The sequence below is a fragment of the Perissodus microlepis genome, chromosome 1 (assembly GCF_051167445.1).
Source record: "Perissodus microlepis isolate ML-2025 ecotype Zambia chromosome 1, ASM5116744v1, whole genome shotgun sequence".
Classification (NCBI taxonomy): Eukaryota; Metazoa; Chordata; class Actinopteri; order Cichliformes; family Cichlidae; genus Perissodus; species Perissodus microlepis.
Genome location: NC_140461.1, coordinates 34,296,140 through 34,316,961, shown reverse-complemented (window position 1 = coordinate 34,316,961; position 20,822 = coordinate 34,296,140). Strand labels below are relative to the sequence as shown.

General features: G+C 39.8%; 1 protein-coding gene across 1 annotated transcript; it reads left to right on the top strand.

The window, feature by feature from the left end:
• The first annotated feature begins 272 nt into the window (after positions 1 to 272).
• gch1 (GTP cyclohydrolase 1) lies at positions 273 to 19,630 on the top strand. The gene is made up of 6 exons (XM_084910539.1): positions 273 to 731; positions 6,878 to 6,987; positions 11,730 to 11,785; positions 13,732 to 13,763; positions 14,460 to 14,544; positions 15,498 to 19,630. The coding sequence occupies exons 1-6, from the start codon at positions 371 to 373 to the stop codon at positions 15,622 to 15,624; spliced, it is 771 nt and encodes a 256-aa protein (XP_084766665.1). The 5' UTR covers positions 273 to 370; the 3' UTR covers positions 15,625 to 19,630.
• The last annotated feature ends 1,192 nt before the right edge of the window (positions 19,631 to 20,822 follow it).

The window sequence follows — 20,822 nt, the reverse complement described above, 5'->3', positions numbered from 1 at the left end:
TTTTAATATACTCAGACACTGATACATGTATGATGTACAGTTAGAACCGTGCTCCTGTCTAAGAGAGGTCAGTGGTCGCTGTTATGTAATCCGGCCATAGTAATAAACACACTGAATGCACTTTTTTACCTTCCACAAACTGCAGAATGATTCCAAGCAGCAGGTCACAGTCAAAGCAGATAGCGGTCAAAGGGGGGTCTGGCCCCGCCCCTTCAGATCTGGCTAGCCAATAGGAGCTCGCTCTGGATTATCCTGCTGTTATAAAGGATGCTGAGGCTGCAACCGTGTCGCCCACTTGAACTCAAACTAAAGTACCCGTCAGAAACTGATACAACAAGTGCTCAACTAAGAAGGCGAGAGAACCGCAGCGATGGACCGCTCCAAGCAGAACAAGTACAGCTCAAACGAGAAGAAGGACAACGGGGACGGCGGCTCCGTGCTCAACGGCCACTTTGACGGGATGGTGAAGCGGGCAGCCGGCGGTCCTCAGGCACCGGGAGCAGAATCCGCTCCGCACCGGTCGACCTCTGCTGTGATGGAGAGCTGGAAGGAGGAGCGCACCAGGAGCCTGGAGGACAACGAGATGAGCTTGCCGTCCCTGGCCGCTGCCTACACCACCATCCTGCGGGGTCTCGGGGAGAACCCGCAGCGGCAGGGACTCCTCAAAACCCCCTGGAGGGCTGCCACGGCCATGCAGTTCTTCACTAAAGGCTACCAGGAGAAAATTATCGGTGAGTTGTGTTTTTGTTTTTTGTTTTTTAAATCTACAAAGCCGCTCAGAGGTGCCGGGGATTTGCGCCGCGGTCAACAGGTGTGACAGGAGAAAGAACACGTCCCAAAACTCAGTGCGCACAGAGCCGAGAGTGCACATGTGCTCCGTCAGGACTCACCAGGGCATCACAGGGAAATATAGCACAGTTAGTGATACTTGACTGTTTTAGTGGGGTGTACTTTGTTCCTATTGGTTTTGAAAAAAAAAAGTCAGGTGATCGAGGTCATCGGCTTCTTTATAAAGTATTTTAACAGGTGCCAATCTGAGTGGGGAGAATTTAAAAATGAGACGAGACCTCTGACAAATACATAATTAAGTAATTACCATCATTTATAAACGGCTTTTATAAACTTCAAGAATTCCCCCTCTCTGCCGGTTTTCGTCATATTTTTGTGAATAAATAACGCTAATAATGTAAAGCTTTGGACAGTAGTAGTGGGACAGGATACGTGATTTTTTTAAAAGGAAAAGCAGATTTAAGTTTGAAAGGCGGATAACAGTGTTATCATGAATTATCATTCATGCGAAAGCAGCATTTGATCTTTTATGTTTTAATTTTAAGCTTTACACAGCAAATCATCGTTTATTGCTTTTCAGATAGAAGTGTGGTAAAAATATATTCAAGTAATTTAAGCGTAAAATAAAGCACATAAGCACAATGCATCTGCCTCACAAGCTGATTATATAATAGAAGCTGGCTCACAGCCATGTAATGTTTAACTGATTAATGCTGGGAGACCACCTCCCCCCTCAAAAAACAAAAAACAACAAAAAAAAACAATAAAAATAAACAAAAGCCCCCCCACAACTGAAACACAAATTCAGTGGAAAGATGGATTTAATTTTGTGTTTCCTGTCAAATGAAAAAAAACAAAAAACAAAAACAAACAATAATTATGTCTAAAATACAAATATAAGAATCTTATCATAATGTTTTCATTACTTCACCTGTGCTGTTTCTGCTTGTTTGAAGCTAATAAAACATTTGATAAAAGCACCATGTCCTGCTTCCTGAGGATTTATCCATTAGTGTGCAAGGACTCTCGTCAAACTTTAGGTTTAATACCAATGACTACTAAATTGCCAGATTAATTTCTAGATACATCCCTAAAAGTAAATAATCATCACTTGCAGCCCTTTATATCAGGTAATGTGATGAGACAGTTCTTTTTAAAACTTTTTAGGTGAAAGTCGTCGTGGAAACGACCCACTCTTCGAGGCTTTGCTAGATTTATGTCATGTTTGGTCCAGCTGAGCCGGCTGGCTGGCCTGCTGCTGTGAGGAGGTTTACTGCAGCACGTTGGGTAAACGCGAGAAGGGCTGTGCAGTGTCAGTTCCACATGGGCTTTTTTCTCCATCCTTCAGCGTGTTGGAGTGGCTAGATTTGGGGATCTGCCCCCTCCAGAACTCCATCTGGAGGTAGTTTGGGTGTTGGGGTTGTGTGTGTGTGTGTGCGCGTTATGAAGCTGTAAAAAGAAGGAATGCAATGGAGAAACATGTGTGGGCACCAGTTGAGACAGTTAATTCATGTTTGTTTTTTGTTTTTTTTTATTTAATGTTAGCCTGACTGAACTCATAGCATGGTTACATCTACCTGAAGCTCTTCTCAGCTCTTCTCAGATGATGGTATGGACAATGATGGCTTTGCATGCGTTGTTGTTCAGGCGGTGGCGTTGCACCATCTGCCTGCTGATTGGTTGTTGCAGGAGCCTCCCCGTTGACTTACTGAAAATCAGAGAAGACAAAAAACACATGTATTGGAGGTCGCAGCTGGATGTTTGTGGAGAGTTATAGCATTTTGAGAGAAGTATCGCACTGTTTGCTCAGTGCGTTTATGTGTTTGTGTGTGCGGGTCATGGGTTCAGCTTTCATCACAACCTGAGCCTAAAATCCTCTTGCTGTCGAGCACATGACAAACACAACCTTAGTAAAGAAAAGTTATGCAGGGATTAAACAGGACTTCTGATCTGTAATGTTTCCCTGGCTGTTATTTAAAGGAAGATGTTTTTCTGTTTAGTGCAAATGTCATGCTTTTAATTCATAAGTAGATGGAGTTTGCACCTAATGTTTTCATTAACCATGAGCCTATTAACGCTCAATTCAATTCAATTCAATTCAATTTTATTTATATAGCGCCAAATCACAACAAAAGTCACCTCAAGGCGCTCAAATTGGTTTCTACAGAATTGTTAAAACAAAAACAAAAAACCAAAGCATATTTTGTTTTTTGTTTTGTTTTTTGTTTGTTTTTTAATTTATTGTCAGAGAAATAAGTTAGACTGACCAAATGGTTGCATGTTCTTCATGAAAAATGTCTTACAAAACATGAACAAGTGAAATCTAAACCTTAATTTTAAGCATTGTCATCGCTGGTCTGTTAGATCTTCCACCACATTTTCAGGCATGCAGTGATAGAAGGATGTGGGCTTAAACCACACAGTGACTGAGTCTGGCAGCTCTGTTGTGTTGAAGGTGCTTTTTGATGACATGGATTGGACTCATTGTAACAAAAAAAAAAAAGAAAAGGGTCACTGCAAATCAGTCAAACAAAGTTTGAGTAATTCCCTTTATCTTGGTTATGCCTCCATCTGTAGAGTGGTTTACAAGATCATAACTCAGAAGAACACCCAGCTGATTAATAAATAAAGAAGACAACAGTTTTTTTTATTTGCCAATTTATTAAACAGTTAATGTACAAATTGTTTCTGCTCCAGTCTGAATTTATGTATCTGTGTTTAAACCATCTTAATTTTATCATTTTATCTTGAGACAGGACAATCCTCCCTGGATGTGAAAATATTAATTAATGTGAATAATGAATTGTTATGAATGAATGACACTGCCGATCACCTGCTATTACCATCCTTACAGTGAGGCATGGTGGTGGCAGCATCATCCTATTGGAATGCTGGGTGGATGTCCTTTATCTACCTTGTATCCAAACCTACAGCCAATATTAGAATGACCACTCAATGTGACATCAATAGCGTGTGAGCTGTGGGCCACAACATCTTGTGTAAAACTCCTTGTTCTTCTCGTCACTGAAGACAGTTACGTATGAGCCTGGCCACTTAGCAAGCTTAAAAAAATTTGGGAATAATCAGAAAGCTTCCTGCATGTGCTGCATGGTGATTGAGAATCTGAGTCATCATCTAAACCTTCTGACTGTTCAGCACAAACTCCTATTTATCTATAACCTGGAGCAGTGAGTTTGTGTCCCCATTATTTGCTTCTTTTTTTTGTCATTCACGGCACCATTTCCTGCTTCGCTCAAAACGTGATAACATGTGGCCTCTTCATTCTGCGTGCGTCTTTGTGGTATTCATTCACACACAGGAGGCAGCCCTATTGTAAGCACAGATGATGAGTAACACTGTCATTACCTGATAAATGCCTGGTCTCTCTCTGGCAGCCACAGGGTGTCCAAGCCAACCTTTGTTGGCTTTGCTTAGTTAATGCTGATTATCATTATTTTCCTTCAGGGTGCACACTTGATTATGTCTGAAAGAAATGAAACTTTACTTGGAACTAGAGGTTCAGAAGCTGTAATGACTGAAATGACCTTAAAGGATGATTGTGCTTCACTACAACAGCTCGATCTGAGGACATTGCTGCAACAAAGTGGATCAGGCAGGTTTTAACCCCTTAGCACTGTGTCGCATTCACACTTTTTCTTACAGTCCTAATTCATTCACACAGTCTTGGTATTTGTAGATCCAGTAAACCTTAAAAATGACTGACTTTAGCTTGTAGAAATTTCCTGGATATAGTCGCAGTTTTAAGTTTTCTTGGATCTTACAATAATCTAGTCATGCATGATCTGACAGGGTCTCTGAAAACAGCAACTCTGAATACTTTGAATGGTGCCAAATTTAGGGAAAAAGTAGTCTTTTCCATATTAAATTTATTCAAAAGTGGATTTTTGTCTGACGGTAATAAAAGGTTGAATAAACTGTTGGTTGCTTCGTGTAGCACTTTATTGACTTTGCTGTGTTCCCACACTATTTTAACTTTGCTCTTGATTGCAAAACTTTCAAACACGATTACCGCTTTGTTACCGTGTCGACCTGAAGGCAGCACTCATTCCGGATCTCGTTTGTAGGTCAATACGTCTTGCCTTAGAGACACCACATAGACTTTAGATAGATGGAATTCTTAAAGCCTCCATCCACAGGGTTAAAATATATATCCAGCTTTGCTGATCCCAGTAGAAGTACCTAAAAAGCCAGCAGTACTGCTCATCCCCAGATTAAACCAAAAACCAGTGTTTAAAAGACTGCAAAGCTTTGAAAGCCCTGCTCCTGTGGATGTCTTCTGTCTGTTCTAAAGCTAGAATCATATAGTTCCAGATGGTCACTATAAATTGGGGGGCATGTGGATGTAGATGGCTTCATCATCACCCTGCAATGAAATATGAGGTGCACTGAAATTTGCCTGAGGTTTGAAAATTGTTTAAGACCAAAATACACTTCTTAGGTTTCCTATCCCCCCAGATGATGTTTCTAAAAGTCTTGTTTTGTATGAGCAACAGTGCAAAGCTCCACTCCTGAGTTTTGTGTTATAAAACAGAATAAAATAAATAAAACAGAGCAAAACAGAGACTCTTCCTATATAAGGGGCTAAAAATGTCTGTTTTTATTTTTACTTGAAGAAGGATTTCAGTGATTTTTTTAAAATATTGGCAGTTTCATGGAACAGCAGCCTGTACAGGCCGTATCCTGCCATTCGCTCAGTGGCAGTTGAGAAAGGCTTCGGCCCTTCAACCCTGAACTGGAAAAATAACAACAAAAATACTGGCAGTTATTGAACTAACCATTGCAACTCTAGTCTATTGGAAAAAGGATTACAAGAATGAATGGTTCAGACATTAAAGTGTGAGCTATAATAATGTTGGTGATCAGGTCAACATTTGAACACTGTGGTTTGCTCTAATTTGTTGTTAGCTTGCTAAAATACAAAAAAAGGTGGTGACAGTAAAAATGATACCACTTATTGTTATGGATGCCCCTCTGTGCATAACAGTATCCTGGTATTAGCAATTAATGCTGCCATAACTTTTAGTATGAATGCATAACATACAGTAACATGACTGAATTAATGAGAAACGGGCTAAACAACCATTCTTATGTGTTTACGTCGATATTTGAAGTGTCTCTGCTTTGCAGGGGTTGGTGAGATAACCTGACTGTTAATGCCCTGCTGTATGACAGTCACAGCAACGGCTATCAAATCAATCGGAAGCAAGATTTGTCTCAGTAAATGGACTTAAAATGAATACTGAATAAAGCTCAGCCCTAAGCATCGTCTGAGGTCAGAGTTGTGATTTGTTCCCACAGCAGACGTCCTTATCTGCAGTCACAACATTGCCCAAAGTCAAAATACAGCCACGAGACTAAATGTACAGTGTGTATGTATTTTGTTAGGGTCAATTTTAATTAGGGGCTACAAAATTGGTAAACATGGTAAGGGAAAAATATGTATCGGTCTTGTCAACCCCACAGGCCTCTCCCTTTATGTGCACAGTGATAAAATAAGCAGCAGAAGCCGAAGCAACAAGTCAGTGTGTTCTGTTGTTTTGGTGACCTCACCCCTCCGTGTTTCGTCCTCTCCCTCTTGCAGATAGCAAGTCAGGAAATTAAAAACTGCTGCGATGAGAGTGAGAAGCGTCTGCGCCGTCACGTTCAAAAGATAAAACAGTTTATTGAACCCCGGCAACCAAAAAATGCAATAAGGCAACCGCACGAAGGAGGATGCAGAGCTATAATTAGACAGTGGTGTTTGCCAGAGAGAAACACTGAAGTCCATCGTAAAGGGCGTGGCAGCTGAATGGTCAAGGCGAACCCGGCATCCTCCAGCATGGCTAGTTCACTTCAGTCTGTCTGCCCTCAAGAAGAAATAATCCTGCATTGTGTTTGTCTTTTTTAATTTAAGACAAACAACAACAAAAAACCTCTAAATAAGGAACGGCAGAATAGATCAGCATGATCGCAAAAAGTAAATAATCAATCAATCAAACAAGGAATGCTGCAAAAAATTCAGGTAACAGTCAAATTCAGGCAAAAAGACTTTTCCTTTATGTTTAATCTCTCCCATTTTTCTCCTCAGATGTACTGAATGACGCCATCTTCGATGAAGACCACGATGAGATGGTGATAGTCAAAGACATCGACATGTTCTCCATGTGTGAACATCACCTGGTGCCCATCTTTGGCAGGGTAAAAGAAACCACACACACACAGAGCGATTCTGAAAGCACAAACTTGATGGTGTATGAGGATATTCCATGCATTTCAGGAATTTGGGGCCCGCAGAACAAGCTCAGTAGTCCTTCTAATGAACCTGTTACCAGTGCGCACCATCTCGTATTAGTAAAGCACGTGACTTCATGCTCCCTGAGTGAATGATTACATAAACAGGCCACGAGACACGGCAGGGTTGCTGTGGGCCTCCTTAGCTGAATGCTTAACCTGGTAACTTTCCTATAGCAGAATATGCTACATTCCTGTTTATCGCTGCTGTTCATTATAAGCTTCATTACTGGAATCATCATTTTTATACCCATCAAACGGTTCAGTGACCTCTTCATTTTCTAAGGGCGGGAGGAATTAGCATTATCATTAGCACCTTTTCTTTAAAAATGACATCATTAAATGTCATAATTTGTTTAATGACCTGATTTTAAATTATGAAATTCAACATAAATACTTATTTTCTCTAAACAGAATGACACGTGTTATGTTCTCCTCCAACTAGATACAAATGTAATTACATCCATGGGAACAGGACAATGACTAAAGATGCAGGTGACCGCTGGGGCAGAAAGGAAGCTGCAGTCCATGTGATGTGGCTGACATCTCATTGCATCTTTGGACTGCAAAAAGAGACACATAAACAAACACTCTGCTTTACTCACAAGCCACTTCGCTATATATATATTTTCCCATAATTTAGTGCACAAAAAATTGCCACAAACATCAAGCCGTGCAACCAGATGTGTATCTTCAAAAACCATTTCTCTCTGACGTTTGTCTGGACATCAGAGAACACTAGAAGCAATCAGATTAGCTGAGATCTGTTTTCAGCCTCCTCTCTGCCCCTTTGATATCATTACTCTCCACCAAACGGCAGACTGGCCTCGTCCCTCTTTCTGCTTTTCTTCCTCTGCTTCCCTTCTCCCTCCGTCTTCACCTGCAGGTGCATGTCATTTAAAACAATGGAGGCTGGCAGCTGATCTTTTTCCACCGGGTGTAAATGGGTTCTGATGACAGCAGTGAATCACACAAACGCCTCCTCTCGCAGTGTGTCCACTCATGTGCATCAATCCCCCCCACCCCTCTTGTCATCATCAGCAGCACTTCCTCTTATCCAGCCCCTCTCTCCGGCTGTCTGTTTGCGGTGTCTCGGTCCTCCTCTTCTGCTGGGCAGGTAGTCGCCAGCTGTTCAGTGAATAAGCTGTTTAAAAACATTTGACTGATTTGCAGTCAGCAGAGATGCTATCATGTCAATTCTTCAGAAAACGTTTGAAGAGAAAACACACTGGAACAAACGTGTCCTTTGTTCTTGTATTCAGGCATAATTGCTTCTTCCCTGCGATGTGTTTCCTGTGGAAAACAAGCAATCGGGTACTGAGCTTTGGGAAAACCAAAGAACTATGAATTGTGGACAAACAAAGCAGTTTGGTTTGATCAGGACGTTTGGCACTCCAAATATTGTATTTAATAACTTGTGTTATGATCTGCAGCCCTCTTTTACAAAGGTAACATATTCAGTAGTGTCCTAAAAATATGAATGATTACAAAAATTACTTTTATCAGTCAATTCAAGGACTAAATACCTGATTTTATTTTGATACTTCTATATTAAAATGCCATCAGCATACAGTACTGTGCAAAACGCTTGAGCCACCCAGAATTTCTTTGATTTTTTTGTTTAAATCTACAAAAAATGCCAAAAATAAAAAGCCTGTTTTTGCACTAACAAAGGGATTCTCAAAGTGCTGCTAGTCTAGCTGCAGCAGGCGAACAGCATATAAAAGTCATGCCTTAAGAAACAGGAACAAACCCTGCAGTGACCTGACCCTTCAGTTCATCCATCTATTGTTTACTTAAGCCTTATCAAAAAAGGTCTTATTAAAAGGGCATGTGTCAAGTAGCCACTCTCGAGGGAGGGAAAGAGGGAGAAAAGACTGAGGTATTCCATATCATACAGTTAGTGGGCCGATAATGTGATGAATCCACATCTGAAAATTGAATTTCAAATCATTGCAGGTTGTGCAGCAGCACAACAGTGAACATCTACAGCCATCTTTTCAGTACTCGAAAGGATCTTATTGCAACAGTTTCATTTTTAAGCAACAGCTTATCATCGTCAATAATCCTAAACACACTGCCGATGCAGTAAAAGCAAAAAACCTGGATGGAAAAATACACAATGGAACGATATCTGGCTCTGCAGAGTTTGGACCTCAACATTATTTAACCAGTGTGGGATCATCCTGACTGGGAACAGAGCAAAATGTCACCAACATTTAAATTCACGTATCTTTAGAGAAAAATCATTCATCGTGAGAGTGAATGAAATTGTACACAGACAGACGCATGCGCCCAGTTTACCACTTTCTTTTTGTTTTACACCTGTGCATTCAGGTGATTTAGCATTACCTCAGTGCTATAAATAAGATGGACAAAATAAGAAAACTTCAACACCTACCCACTAAATTTTCCTCGTATCATAAAATTATTTAATCGGAGCCTGATGCTGAGAACAGCTGCCGGCAGGTTAATCATTTATAAGTGAGAAACCTCCAAATAGTAAATATGCCAAAATATTTAGAACTATGAACAAAATATGGCTATTAAAAGAAAAAGAGTTGGAGTGTTATTGTGTTACACTTAAGCTGTTGTAAACCTCAGGAGGTTTTTTTTGTTTGCCTTGCCCCCTCCTCACTCACAGCGTGAGGCAGTAAATCTGACTAACGGGGACAGATAAGTGAAAAAAGCAGCCGCCATGCTCGGCCCGTTTGATGTCGGTCTATCAGGCCGCTGCAGCTGAGAACTAGAAAAAGTAACATCTGAAGGAAAAAGAGATCTCCACACGTATGTTGCCACTGCCCTTTCTCTCGTCTTGTCAAAAAATTGTGTCTGACATTTGAGTGGAGCGTACCAGTGTGTGTGTTGGTGTGTATATGTGTGTGTATGAGAATTGGAGCCTGCAGCCATCGAGCAGTGATTTTCCAGCTGATGACTCTGTCTCTTGCTTCTCTCGTCTTGTCCGCCTGCCTCTTCGGTTTTCGTTGCCTTCCTTTTCCCTCCTGTTGTTCGTATCAACCTGACGTTCACTTCATACCTAATGTGCGAAACTTGGCAATTAGTGTACACCTGTGGCTTTATTCTGTTTTCTCTTTAAACTATTACTCCTGATGGCAAAGCTTTTAACTAACTCCAGTTTGCTGGGTGGGGTGGATGCATTTCTTGAGCTGTCAGTGAAGAAAGATGTAATATGTCTGACCAGAGATCCAGTAGGGTTGGAAGGTGTGTGTACAGCATGGCCATGTTCTTGGATTAAAACACTGGTTTCTGCCAAAGATGTGCTTATCCATCGATCAGAGTTGTAGCTTCAAACACCAGTGTGATGAGAAAACAAAGAAAGATGAAAAAAAGAAGCCCGTGTTGAAGATGAATCTGAGAAAGGTTGACGCTTCAGGAACACTTGTAGCAAAAAGAACAGCTTTATTACATGATCAGCGCAACCAGCGGCCTGTGAGGCCCATCAGGGTCAAGATAAAGGTTTCTGCTAAGAATAACGTGGCCACACTTGTTTTAGTTGTGCAACTGAATCTTTATTTATTGGAGTATCAGAAAGAATTGTGTCATGAAAGCACGGCTAATAAGAAAACGGGGAGGGTCAGTATCCTGTACAGTCAGTTAAATTTTACTTATTTATTTATTTATTTTTAGAAAGAGGGGCAATACATATTAATGAACATTTTAACAAATGTAAATATGCCAGATTATAGCCTTGGGCTAATTTCCACCTGCAGACCCTCTGGCAGGTTGGTGTTAAACACAAGCTAGTAAAAACATACAGAGACACTATTTACAGGTCATGTGACAAGGACAAAAACAGTGATCACATTACACCAGAACAAACAATGACAAGGAGAGTGGACACAGAGGACAGTATAGATAACAATAACGGAAACACAGCAATTATATTGCACAAACCCCAGTATTGTACATGCCCTGACCGTCGTGATATTGCGTTCACCCATTGCACTAACAGTTGTTTCCCTTTTTGTAATACACTAACTCTTTTTCCCGTCCAATATAAAGCATGATCATTAAACATGATTACATGTTTGTGTGTCCCTCAGCCGCCCTTTTAAGTGACTCTTAAAGATGGGTAGACTTGTACTTTCCCTCACTGACAGTGGAAGACTATTCCAGAAGCTCACTCCCTGATATGACAGAGCATTCTGTGAAAAGGTGGTATTCAACATCAAATCACAACAATAGTCACCTCAAGATATTTTATATTGTAAGGTCACTACAATTATACAGAAAAAACTCCGACAAGCACACAACTTTGTATGAGCAAGCATTTGGCAACAGCGGGGAGGAAAAACTCCCTTTTAACAGGAAGAAACCAGGGAGGGGCAGACATCTGCTGTGAGCCCAGCAGCTACTTGGTGATGAGTTTTGAGAAACTCTGATTATGTTACGAGAAGCTGAAGATTAGATTTGAACGTAGTCAAATTAGTATGTGAAACGATCAGAACTGAGGCTAATGAGGTCGAGAGCTTTAGCTATACTGGCTGACACGTTCAGCAACAGCTGTCCGTGCAGCGTTGAGCTGAGCTGGGATCAGTAACACCTCAGTTCATAATTATACCATTAGTGAGTTGCATCATAAGCCAGAATGAGAGCAGGGTTAACCTTGAGCTTGTCACTTTCTGCAGGTTCACATTGGATACCTCCCAAACAAGAGAGTTCTGGGCCTCAGCAAGCTAGCCAGGTAAGTACATTTACTCTATTGTCATAACTGTCACATTATCTCTGCGTGTGTGTGTGGGTTTAAGCTGATTATTAAAACTTGTGTGTGTACTACCCACTGACCCCAATACCCTCAGGCTTACAGGCTAACACCCCTTACTAACGCAGTACTGGAGAGTCACTGCGATGGCAGCAGCTACACCATTCACTTAAAGCATCTCTAAGTGAAATCCCTACGTGGAATCAGTAAACTACACTTTCAGATTGAGTTTTAAGATTATCTCAAGAGAATATAGTTATTTTTCTGTTATGGAGAACATCACAATGTTGTTTTTTTCCCTAACAAAATAATTAAAATAATAAAAAATATACAGACATAAAAGTGACAGCTCTTGATATTCATGATTGCAGTCTTAAGGTTTCTTTATAAAGTTTGGCTTTGTTTTCAGGCAGATCGCCAGTGAAGCTTCACATCATTATACACGAGTTTTTAAGACAGATGTCAGTACCGATATTTAGTAATTATGACTTGTTTTTTCTGTTTCTGCTGTCTCCTCTGTACTTTTTAAATTTTCATTTATCTGCTTTTACAAATGCCAATACCAGTATATCAGCAAATGGCTAATATATTATCAGCCTGCTGATATAGTTCAAATTTGGTTAACAAACATTCAGACCTGCAAAGAATAACCTTTAAAATACTGCCTTGCGCTTTGTTCCATCCAATGTTATTTTATTATAATTTTGTTATTCCTTTATTACACATGTCAGAGAGTCATCAAATTTGCTTCACAGTCATGATCAAATGATTAAAAATGATTATAAAGTGTATTTATACAGATACAGACCCTTTTGCACCTTTAAAACAAAGCACATTGTGTCCATTATCACATTATCTTTAGGTGAAAAGAAAAACAGCCAGGCAATCGTTTTGTCATCATTACTCACTTCTCTCAGTGGATAGTGAGCCCAAACCAGCTAAAGCCTCGAGAACACTCGGGAAGACTTGTTCGCATCACATTTGATGTCAGGATAAGGAAGCCATGACGCTTGCACTTTCTAAATGACTCCTGGACCTACAACAACCACCAAACAAGTTCACATCATTTAAGGAATAAAATAATGATCTCTTGGTGCTGTCAACCATCAAAGTCTTCTCTGCATCACTGAATGTAAGCAGGCTGTTTGCTTAAAATTTCCAGTTGCAGTGAAGACTCCAATAAGATTTTAGCTACACCACCATCTCCCTTAAAAAAAAAGTGGGTTATCTCCTGCATGCTGCCTGCCTGTTTGTTCTTGTGACATTTCCCTGAAGGTGATTTGGGTCGAGTTTGTCCAAAGTGGTTTTGCTCACCGAGAAGAGCAACAGGTTGAAGGGGAAGACCGGGTGGATTCTGCACATCTACAAGAGCTGCGTCTGCTTCTAAAATTACTGAATGGAGCTAGTTTATTGTGTATGTCCATTCAAATGACAGGAGGGGGCGTATGCTAAGATTAAAAAGTCTTGGTAACTGATTATTTTTCTAGCCCCAGTCAGTTCAGGTTTAAAAAAATACAAATGTATATTATTATATGCTCATTGTAGATAGTAGTTGGCACTAGTTTATTAAAAGGACCAAGGATTACATGCTTTAAATAATGGTATTATTGAGGATTTTTTAATACTGTAGACAACACATTAGTTGAAAAAATGCTCGGTTGCCAGGATGTGGCGATTCCTTTCTAGAATAGCATTTTGCTTGTCTATTTAGTGAAGTTATTCTGAGTGAAAAGTAACCAAAATCGGTTGACAGAGTCCTTCTTTCATTTAGATTTTCATAAAAAACACATTTTTTGTGTCTTCCTTCCTATATTCATTAGTCAGCCCTAAATGTTTATTTATTTTTACAGTTTTAATCTTTGCTGCTAAAACTCACTGCTCTCATATTTCCCCTGAGGCTGTGTTAATGCTTTCCCTCTCCTCCTCAGGATTGTTGAGATCTACAGCCGTCGACTACAAGGTAATAAATAAACTCCTCCTGTCAACGTGCAGTTTTTGTGTGCTTGTACTTTGATTTTTACTAGCTTTATTTCACTTTTATTTTACATCTCACAGGGAAATATTCTGTTGGTTTACTGCATTTGATCTGACAGGAAGGGCTGGATGTAAAAATGTGTGTGACCATCCATCTTTTCCCAAATATAAAGTCAAGCCCTACAGGGTCAAGTACAGAAAGCACAGTAAAGCAGGTTATGGTTTTGGGTGAGCCTTCAATGTTTGAGTTTGAGGTTTTTTTTTAATGATTTTCAATTAAAAACAACAAAAATTGAGTTGTTTTTTTTTCTTCGAGTAACCACTTCAGCACCGCTGTGCGAGATATTGATTTGACCCAAAATGGTAAAAATTTTAAACATTTTGCATGAAAACAAAGACCAACTCATAAATACTCAAGTTTATGTGTTGTCCCTTTTGAGAGCCCTGACACTTTGATTAAATTAAAAAAAACTACCTGACGGTGTGTAATGTAATTAAAGCTTTATTAGCTCCATCTGTGGCGATGTTTACACAACGATGTAGCCACATTAAAGCTCACGAACACAGTAAATGATCATTTGTTAGCAGAGGTCCTGTGAGGACTGAATACTTCTACCAGCACTGCCCTTGATCCCTGACTGTTTGCTCTGGCCGTATGTCTGTTTGTACTCTCTGTCCACAGTTCAGGAGAGGTTGACCAAACAAATCGCTGTAGCTATTACAGAGGCACTGCAGCCCACTGGGGTCGGAGTTGTCATCGAGGCAACGTACGTACATGAACCAACAAGTGAAATGACCTTTTACTTTTAAAATGTATTATCTTGTGTTCCTTTCCCTTGCTTTCTCCATTCGTCTTCTTTTCTCTGCCCAGCTGTAAAGGTTTGTTGTCACTGCATGAACTTTTCAGGGGAAATAAATGTAATGTGAGAAATCTGCATTTCCAGAAGGAACCAGGATCTGTATTAAAACATGGCTTATTACCACTTAAGAGTTCTTAAATGATAATGTTGTCATGGTATAGGCATTAAAGTATTTTGAAACCCTTTATGAATTGTCACATGGACAGGAAGTTAGAATTAGGGTTGGAAAAGGTCAGGAACTTTAAACAAACACTTGGGTGGCAATTGCATGAACCATCTGTCTGTTACAGTGTAGCAGGATGACTTTCAACAAACAACAGGACAAGCACTGCCAAGGAAAAACAGTGCAAGAGACTTTGAAAGCCACTAAGGAGTCAGTGTTGTTAGCTAGTTCCACACTACGATTATTACAATGTGGCAAATCTCACAAAGATCCCCCTACAGTGCAAAGTTAACAGTTATATATGAGATAACCAGAATACAACCGGCTGATAATCAAAATGTGTTGCAGACGAGTTGCACTCTTCGGTACAGACTGGCTCAGATTGATTCCAACATGATGGCAATTATTTGCAAAACTTTCTCAGTCTGTCTGAGAGGGACCTCAAGTCAGACCACAACTGTTTAGAGATTATTTCGGTTTCGGTTTCCTCCCACCAGGTGACCTGAGAAATCAAAAATTGCTTGCTGAATGTGAAATTCTTCACCTTCAATGATATTGTCGCAAATTCTTGGACAAATTTCCAGGTTCTAACCGTTTAAAAACATTTCAGTTGCTCTGCGACTAAATGACTTGGTCTTTGCAATTGTCTCTTCTTTTGGATCAAATCTTTTTATCTTTCCTGTCTTCCTCTTTGCAGTCACATGTGTATGGTGATGCGAGGCGTTCAGAAGATGAACAGTAAAACCGTCACCAGCACCATGCTGGGGAACTTTAGAGAGGATCCAAAAACCCGCGACGAGTTTCTGAGGCTCATCAAAAGTTGAGGGGGATGAAGCTTCTCGTCTTCCTCCTGTTGCCTGGGGTTACCTCCAACCTACATGAACCAGCTGCCGTGCTACCTGCGTGTGTGTGTGAGTGTGTTTGTACGAGTGTGTGCGTGTGTTTGTTTCCATCTCACCAAAAGCAGAGGCGAGTGTTTTCTGTGTTATTGTGCTCATCGGATAAAGTGAACTGTTACCTCTGTGATTTTAGTGCGAGGCCACTGGTTTACACGTTGTTTGCTTTTAGACGACGGGACAGACTTTGAGCTCTTTTGTGTTGTGTGTGTGTGCTCGTCGTTCAAATATCAGTCACAGGCCTCGAGGAAAAATGGAAGGACAGTTTATGGAGAGAATTCCCTCCCTGTAAAAGTAACCGGTCCTTTTAACTCCTCCGGATACTCACTGACACAAGTAAATAACACAAAGACAAAAACAAACTAACAGCATAAATATTTCCACCAGTATTTCCTTAATTATCTGTAATTTTGACACTAAGCGGTTCAGATTTTGTTGACTGAAAGCCATAAAAAACAAAATAAAAATATTTTTAGGTTTGAAAAACTAAGGAATCAGAATCCAAAGAATGTCCTCACTAAAAGCGGTGCCTATGTTAAGTCAGTAGATTCAGAGAGAACATCAAGCAACACTTGGCAGCTAACCCTGACCAAAGTGCATTAGAAAAACATCAAATATTTTCATTACAGTCTAACAGCCCAGAGGAGTCTGTGTCACTACAAGCCCTTTTTAAATTAACGGCTTCATCTGTCTATTAATGTGGTAGCACTTGGTCAAACGTGCAAACTCAGATACTTGTAGCCAATGTTCCCTCTAATTTTTCATGTGTCTGAGCGAACACACAATCTCCCTGAGCGGTCCCTTGGACCACTGTGAGCAACATTAGACGTGTGCACTGTAGTCACGCCAGCATCGAATCCATCCAAAATAATCAAATTACAGCATTTACATTTATGTTAGACTACTTTTAATTAAGTGCTTTAGCCCACTTACAATGAAAATTTAAAATCTTGTTCATGACCTGTGTAGTATGTCAACACTATTGGAAGTAAAAATAACTTGAACTCCAATTTTGAAAACACAACTTTCTTTTGTTTTCTGACTTGTATTATGAGTATGAGTCTGTGGTCTGGGAGAGAGTCCTGTAACTCTCTGTCTGCAAAATACAGTATATAATGACAAATGTTGGGCAATTAATTATATAGTTACTTCTTCAAAAAAGTAACTTTTGTAAACAAAGTTTTTTGCAGCTGTTTACCTAAAAATGCAGCCAAGGCGGTTTTTTAAATAAACATTTTAAAATATTTACAGAACAATCAGCTGTTCTGCATCAAATTTGATGCCACACAAATTATGTGTGCCACTCCAAAAAATAATTTCTGTCCACTATGAGATAAAGGAGAACATCACAAGCCTGATACCTGCAGGCCTGACAACAGGAGATGTATCACTCCTGTAACACCTGTAACATTCAGCAGTCGCCTCATTGTTCTGACACACACAACCTATTGACTACACTACACACTAAGTGCACAAGATTTGCGCTAAACGTTGCAAATCTCTCACATCTCAAAACACGGCTGTCACTCAAACTTCCCCCTTCCTAAACAACTAGATGCCATGTTGCCATATCATTTTTTGATTGGTCCACATAGTACATTTTTCCACCAATAGGAAAGGCTGAAGGGGGTGGGGAGGGGGGAGTTGTTTTTGCTCACAGGCGGAGAGTGCTTTTGAGCGTTTTCCTTATAAAACGCTGTTTTTACCGTTTCTTCCCGCAGTAAATATAAACAATGATAGTATTCAGGAAAAAAAACAAACATTGCAGATATTTTTTATCATAACTCTGGTTTTACGTGGCCTATCAACACAATTTAAAAACTGGTACAAAGTCCACACTTTTTCCGTCAGTTGTTCCGTCTGTCCCACTCACATCTCCAATGGTTGTACACGTTGTCATTAACGTGGCTTCACTCCACATCAGCCACACTGCTTTGCTAGCTAAAACACCAGTGTCGGCACATAAGGACGCTGTCATAGCCTGTCAATGACGTTGATTAGCTGCGTATATACGAATGTGAATCGCATTATTGGCTGGACTATGGGATAAGGTGGCATCGTTATAATCCTATACGGGAGCAGCCAGTCACTTATTGACTAACACTGCAAAACAGAATTGTTAACGTATTTATTTTAATTTCAATTCAGGTTAGATTTTTTTTTGTGCACAACGCGGATTTTCTGTGTGCAGAGACCGTGCCAGCAGCGCGCAATTGCGCACGCGCGCAGCTTAGAGGGAACATTGCTTGTAGCACTGTAGTCTGGACATTTTACTTCTCACTGCTGTTGTGACCTCAAATATACTAGTTTTCGCTATTGTCTGTCTACTTTTTCCTCAGTAAGTAGATAAACCTGATTTTGTGGCCATTCCTCTTAACAGATTGGTGCTAAAGGTAGAATTACCTCATTAACTCGTCATTTGTTTGATCCAGTAATGGTTCAACACGGGTTTCAGAGCTGTGTGCCTGAGACGACCATATTTAGGATTTCCCCTCCTTGTGACATCATACAGAGCCAATGGTAGAAAAAAGGGCCTGAAGCCAATCATTTAGAGCAGCCTATATCCTGAGCTTGTACATACAGTGAAAATGGCCGTGTTTAATGTAAGTGTCCACCAGTCGAACAATATATATGACATAAAATAAGGCCAAGTGTAACAGGTTCAGTGCAAAGCTTTGAAGGCCATTGGTCAAAACATCCAAAAAACCAACAACCTCTCAGCATATTATAATTCAAGTGGTCTGAACCTTCTCTGGGCTCTCTTTTCAGGCTTCATAAAGTCTTTATAAACTAAACCTGCTGACGTCTGTGAAGGTTCTCAGTCATCCAGGTCATCGTAGTCAAAGGAGCTTGCAAAGAAAAGCGTCTGGACTTCTTTAAGTTGCTTGAAAGCAAACCTGCTGACTAATTTTTAATATAATATTTTTACATATATTAATGTATCTCCAGGTTTTAGACTGACCAACCATTTTAACAGTATCACTCTGAACTCTGGGGCCTTTCCAACTACATTTATTTGAACCCCCCCCCCCCAAAAAAAAAAAAAGTATAAATAGAAAACGTAATTACAAACAGCTGTAGCCCTGGATAAGATTTTTTGTGTCATTGGTTCATGCGTTTGAGCTTTAAACATGCTGTTTGGCACTTTAACACTGTGTCACTCTTTAAAAACCTAATTTCTAAAATTTGCTGTCACAACTTTTTAGCCCTTCAGTCTGTTCATTTTTTTAAAAATTAATTTACAACTCAAATTTAAATTAGAGTCTTTACCATGACGTATGTATTATTATTATTATTGACATTATTGTTGTTGTTGTATTAACATAATTTTAATATCAAATTGCGTGGAATCATCAATGGAAACATTCAGACTGCATCTTTACATTACACCAGTGTTCTGAGTTTTATTTGATTTTTTTCGTTGTCATTTGTTTTAAGGTCCTTTGCAAGGGCCTGCCTTCATGTGCCAACTCGCTTCTCACAACAAAACCAATCTTTATCAACCAAACTGGAATTTGTCATTTCCATGAGAGGCAAATGAAGTGTGTGTGTGTGTGTGTGTGTGTGTGAGTTAGTGCGTTTGTTTGTGCATACAGTTTGCATCCCAGCAGATGAACAGTATGGTGACAGGTGTGTGTGCTGTTCATACTTTTACATTTCAATGCATCACAATTGTCCTCAGACAGATTTTGGGAGGTTTTAACTTGTGACGTGCAACATGATGACTGGATATGTGTGTGTGTGTGTGTGTGTGTGTGTGTGTGTGTGTGTTGGAGTGAAGATGGGCGCTAACAAACAGCTCTGATGTTGTTTTTCTGGCCTTGTCGAGAAGGAAAGCCTGTTCATTGGCCCCTTCGCCATCATTGTTGCATCATGTACTGTGTTCACGTTGAAGACTTTTTAATCAAAGAAAATAAACCTCTGTGTGACAGCAGCGCCCATGTCTTTATTCACAGCACACACATAAGTTTACATGTAAATTTATTTCCTTTAAAGCTTTCCGTAAATTCATGCAACATTAGCAGACAAGGAAAATGTTTGACTTTGGAAGTTTCGTGTTCATGCACCACTTGCTTTTTAAGTAGCTATGAACAATATTTTACTATGTAAAGTACAAAAGCTACAAAAAGTTTAATATGCAATTTCACAAAAACATTCGCTTCATAACGCTACAATAGTACAGGGAAACAACCCCCTATGAGTGAGTACTTGGTGACAGCGGGAAGGAAAAACTCCATTTTAACAGGAAGAAATCTCCAGTAGAAACAAGCTCAGGGAGGGGCAGCCACCTGCCGTGACTGATTGGTGGTGAGGAGAGGGCGAAGGACTAAAGCAGCTAATAAAATCAATTTATCCTAAGTACAGTTTTGTTTGGTGTGTTGTGATTACGTATATTAATTAGCTCCCTTTCTGTGTGTCTCCCTGAGTGCTTGCATACTGTAAAAATGTAATTTTAATGGTGGTATATAAGTATATTTTAATATTGATGTTCTGTGGATATAAAATGGATGTTTTTTATACTGTGCTTTTATAAGGAGTTATAGGTGCATAAATGCTATAGATTTTTTGTCCTTTGGTAGGTGGTTGCTAGTAACCACCAATCACTATAATATGTAATCTAAATAAAAGCTTAACATGTACCTGTGTGCCAAGTTTGGCTGCACCTGTCTTGTTTGTGTAGGAGGGCAGATAGAGATTTTGTGTATTAGTAGGATTAACAGGGTATGTATCACAGGCTTTTAAGATTGCTGTAATTAAACCAGTCCTTAAAAAGCCCTCAGTCTATTCAGCTGTCTCAGCTAAATAGAGACTGATTACCAATCTTACCTTTAGTTCAAGAATTGTTTAAAAAGTCATTGTAAATCAAGAAAAAGATCGTATCCATCTGATAGATTCAAAAGTCAGTGATAAAGTTCTGTGCTAGGACACACAGACAGAACTTCATGACTGTACTGGTGACATAAGACCTTCTTATTCTATACGAGCTTACTTCGCCAATATTGTTAGAAAACACTGCATACGTTTTCATTACTTTGTAGATGATACCCATTTATGTTTATCTATGACGCCAGATGGCACAAATCAAATAGCCAAACTACAGGCATGTTGTACATAATAAACTATTT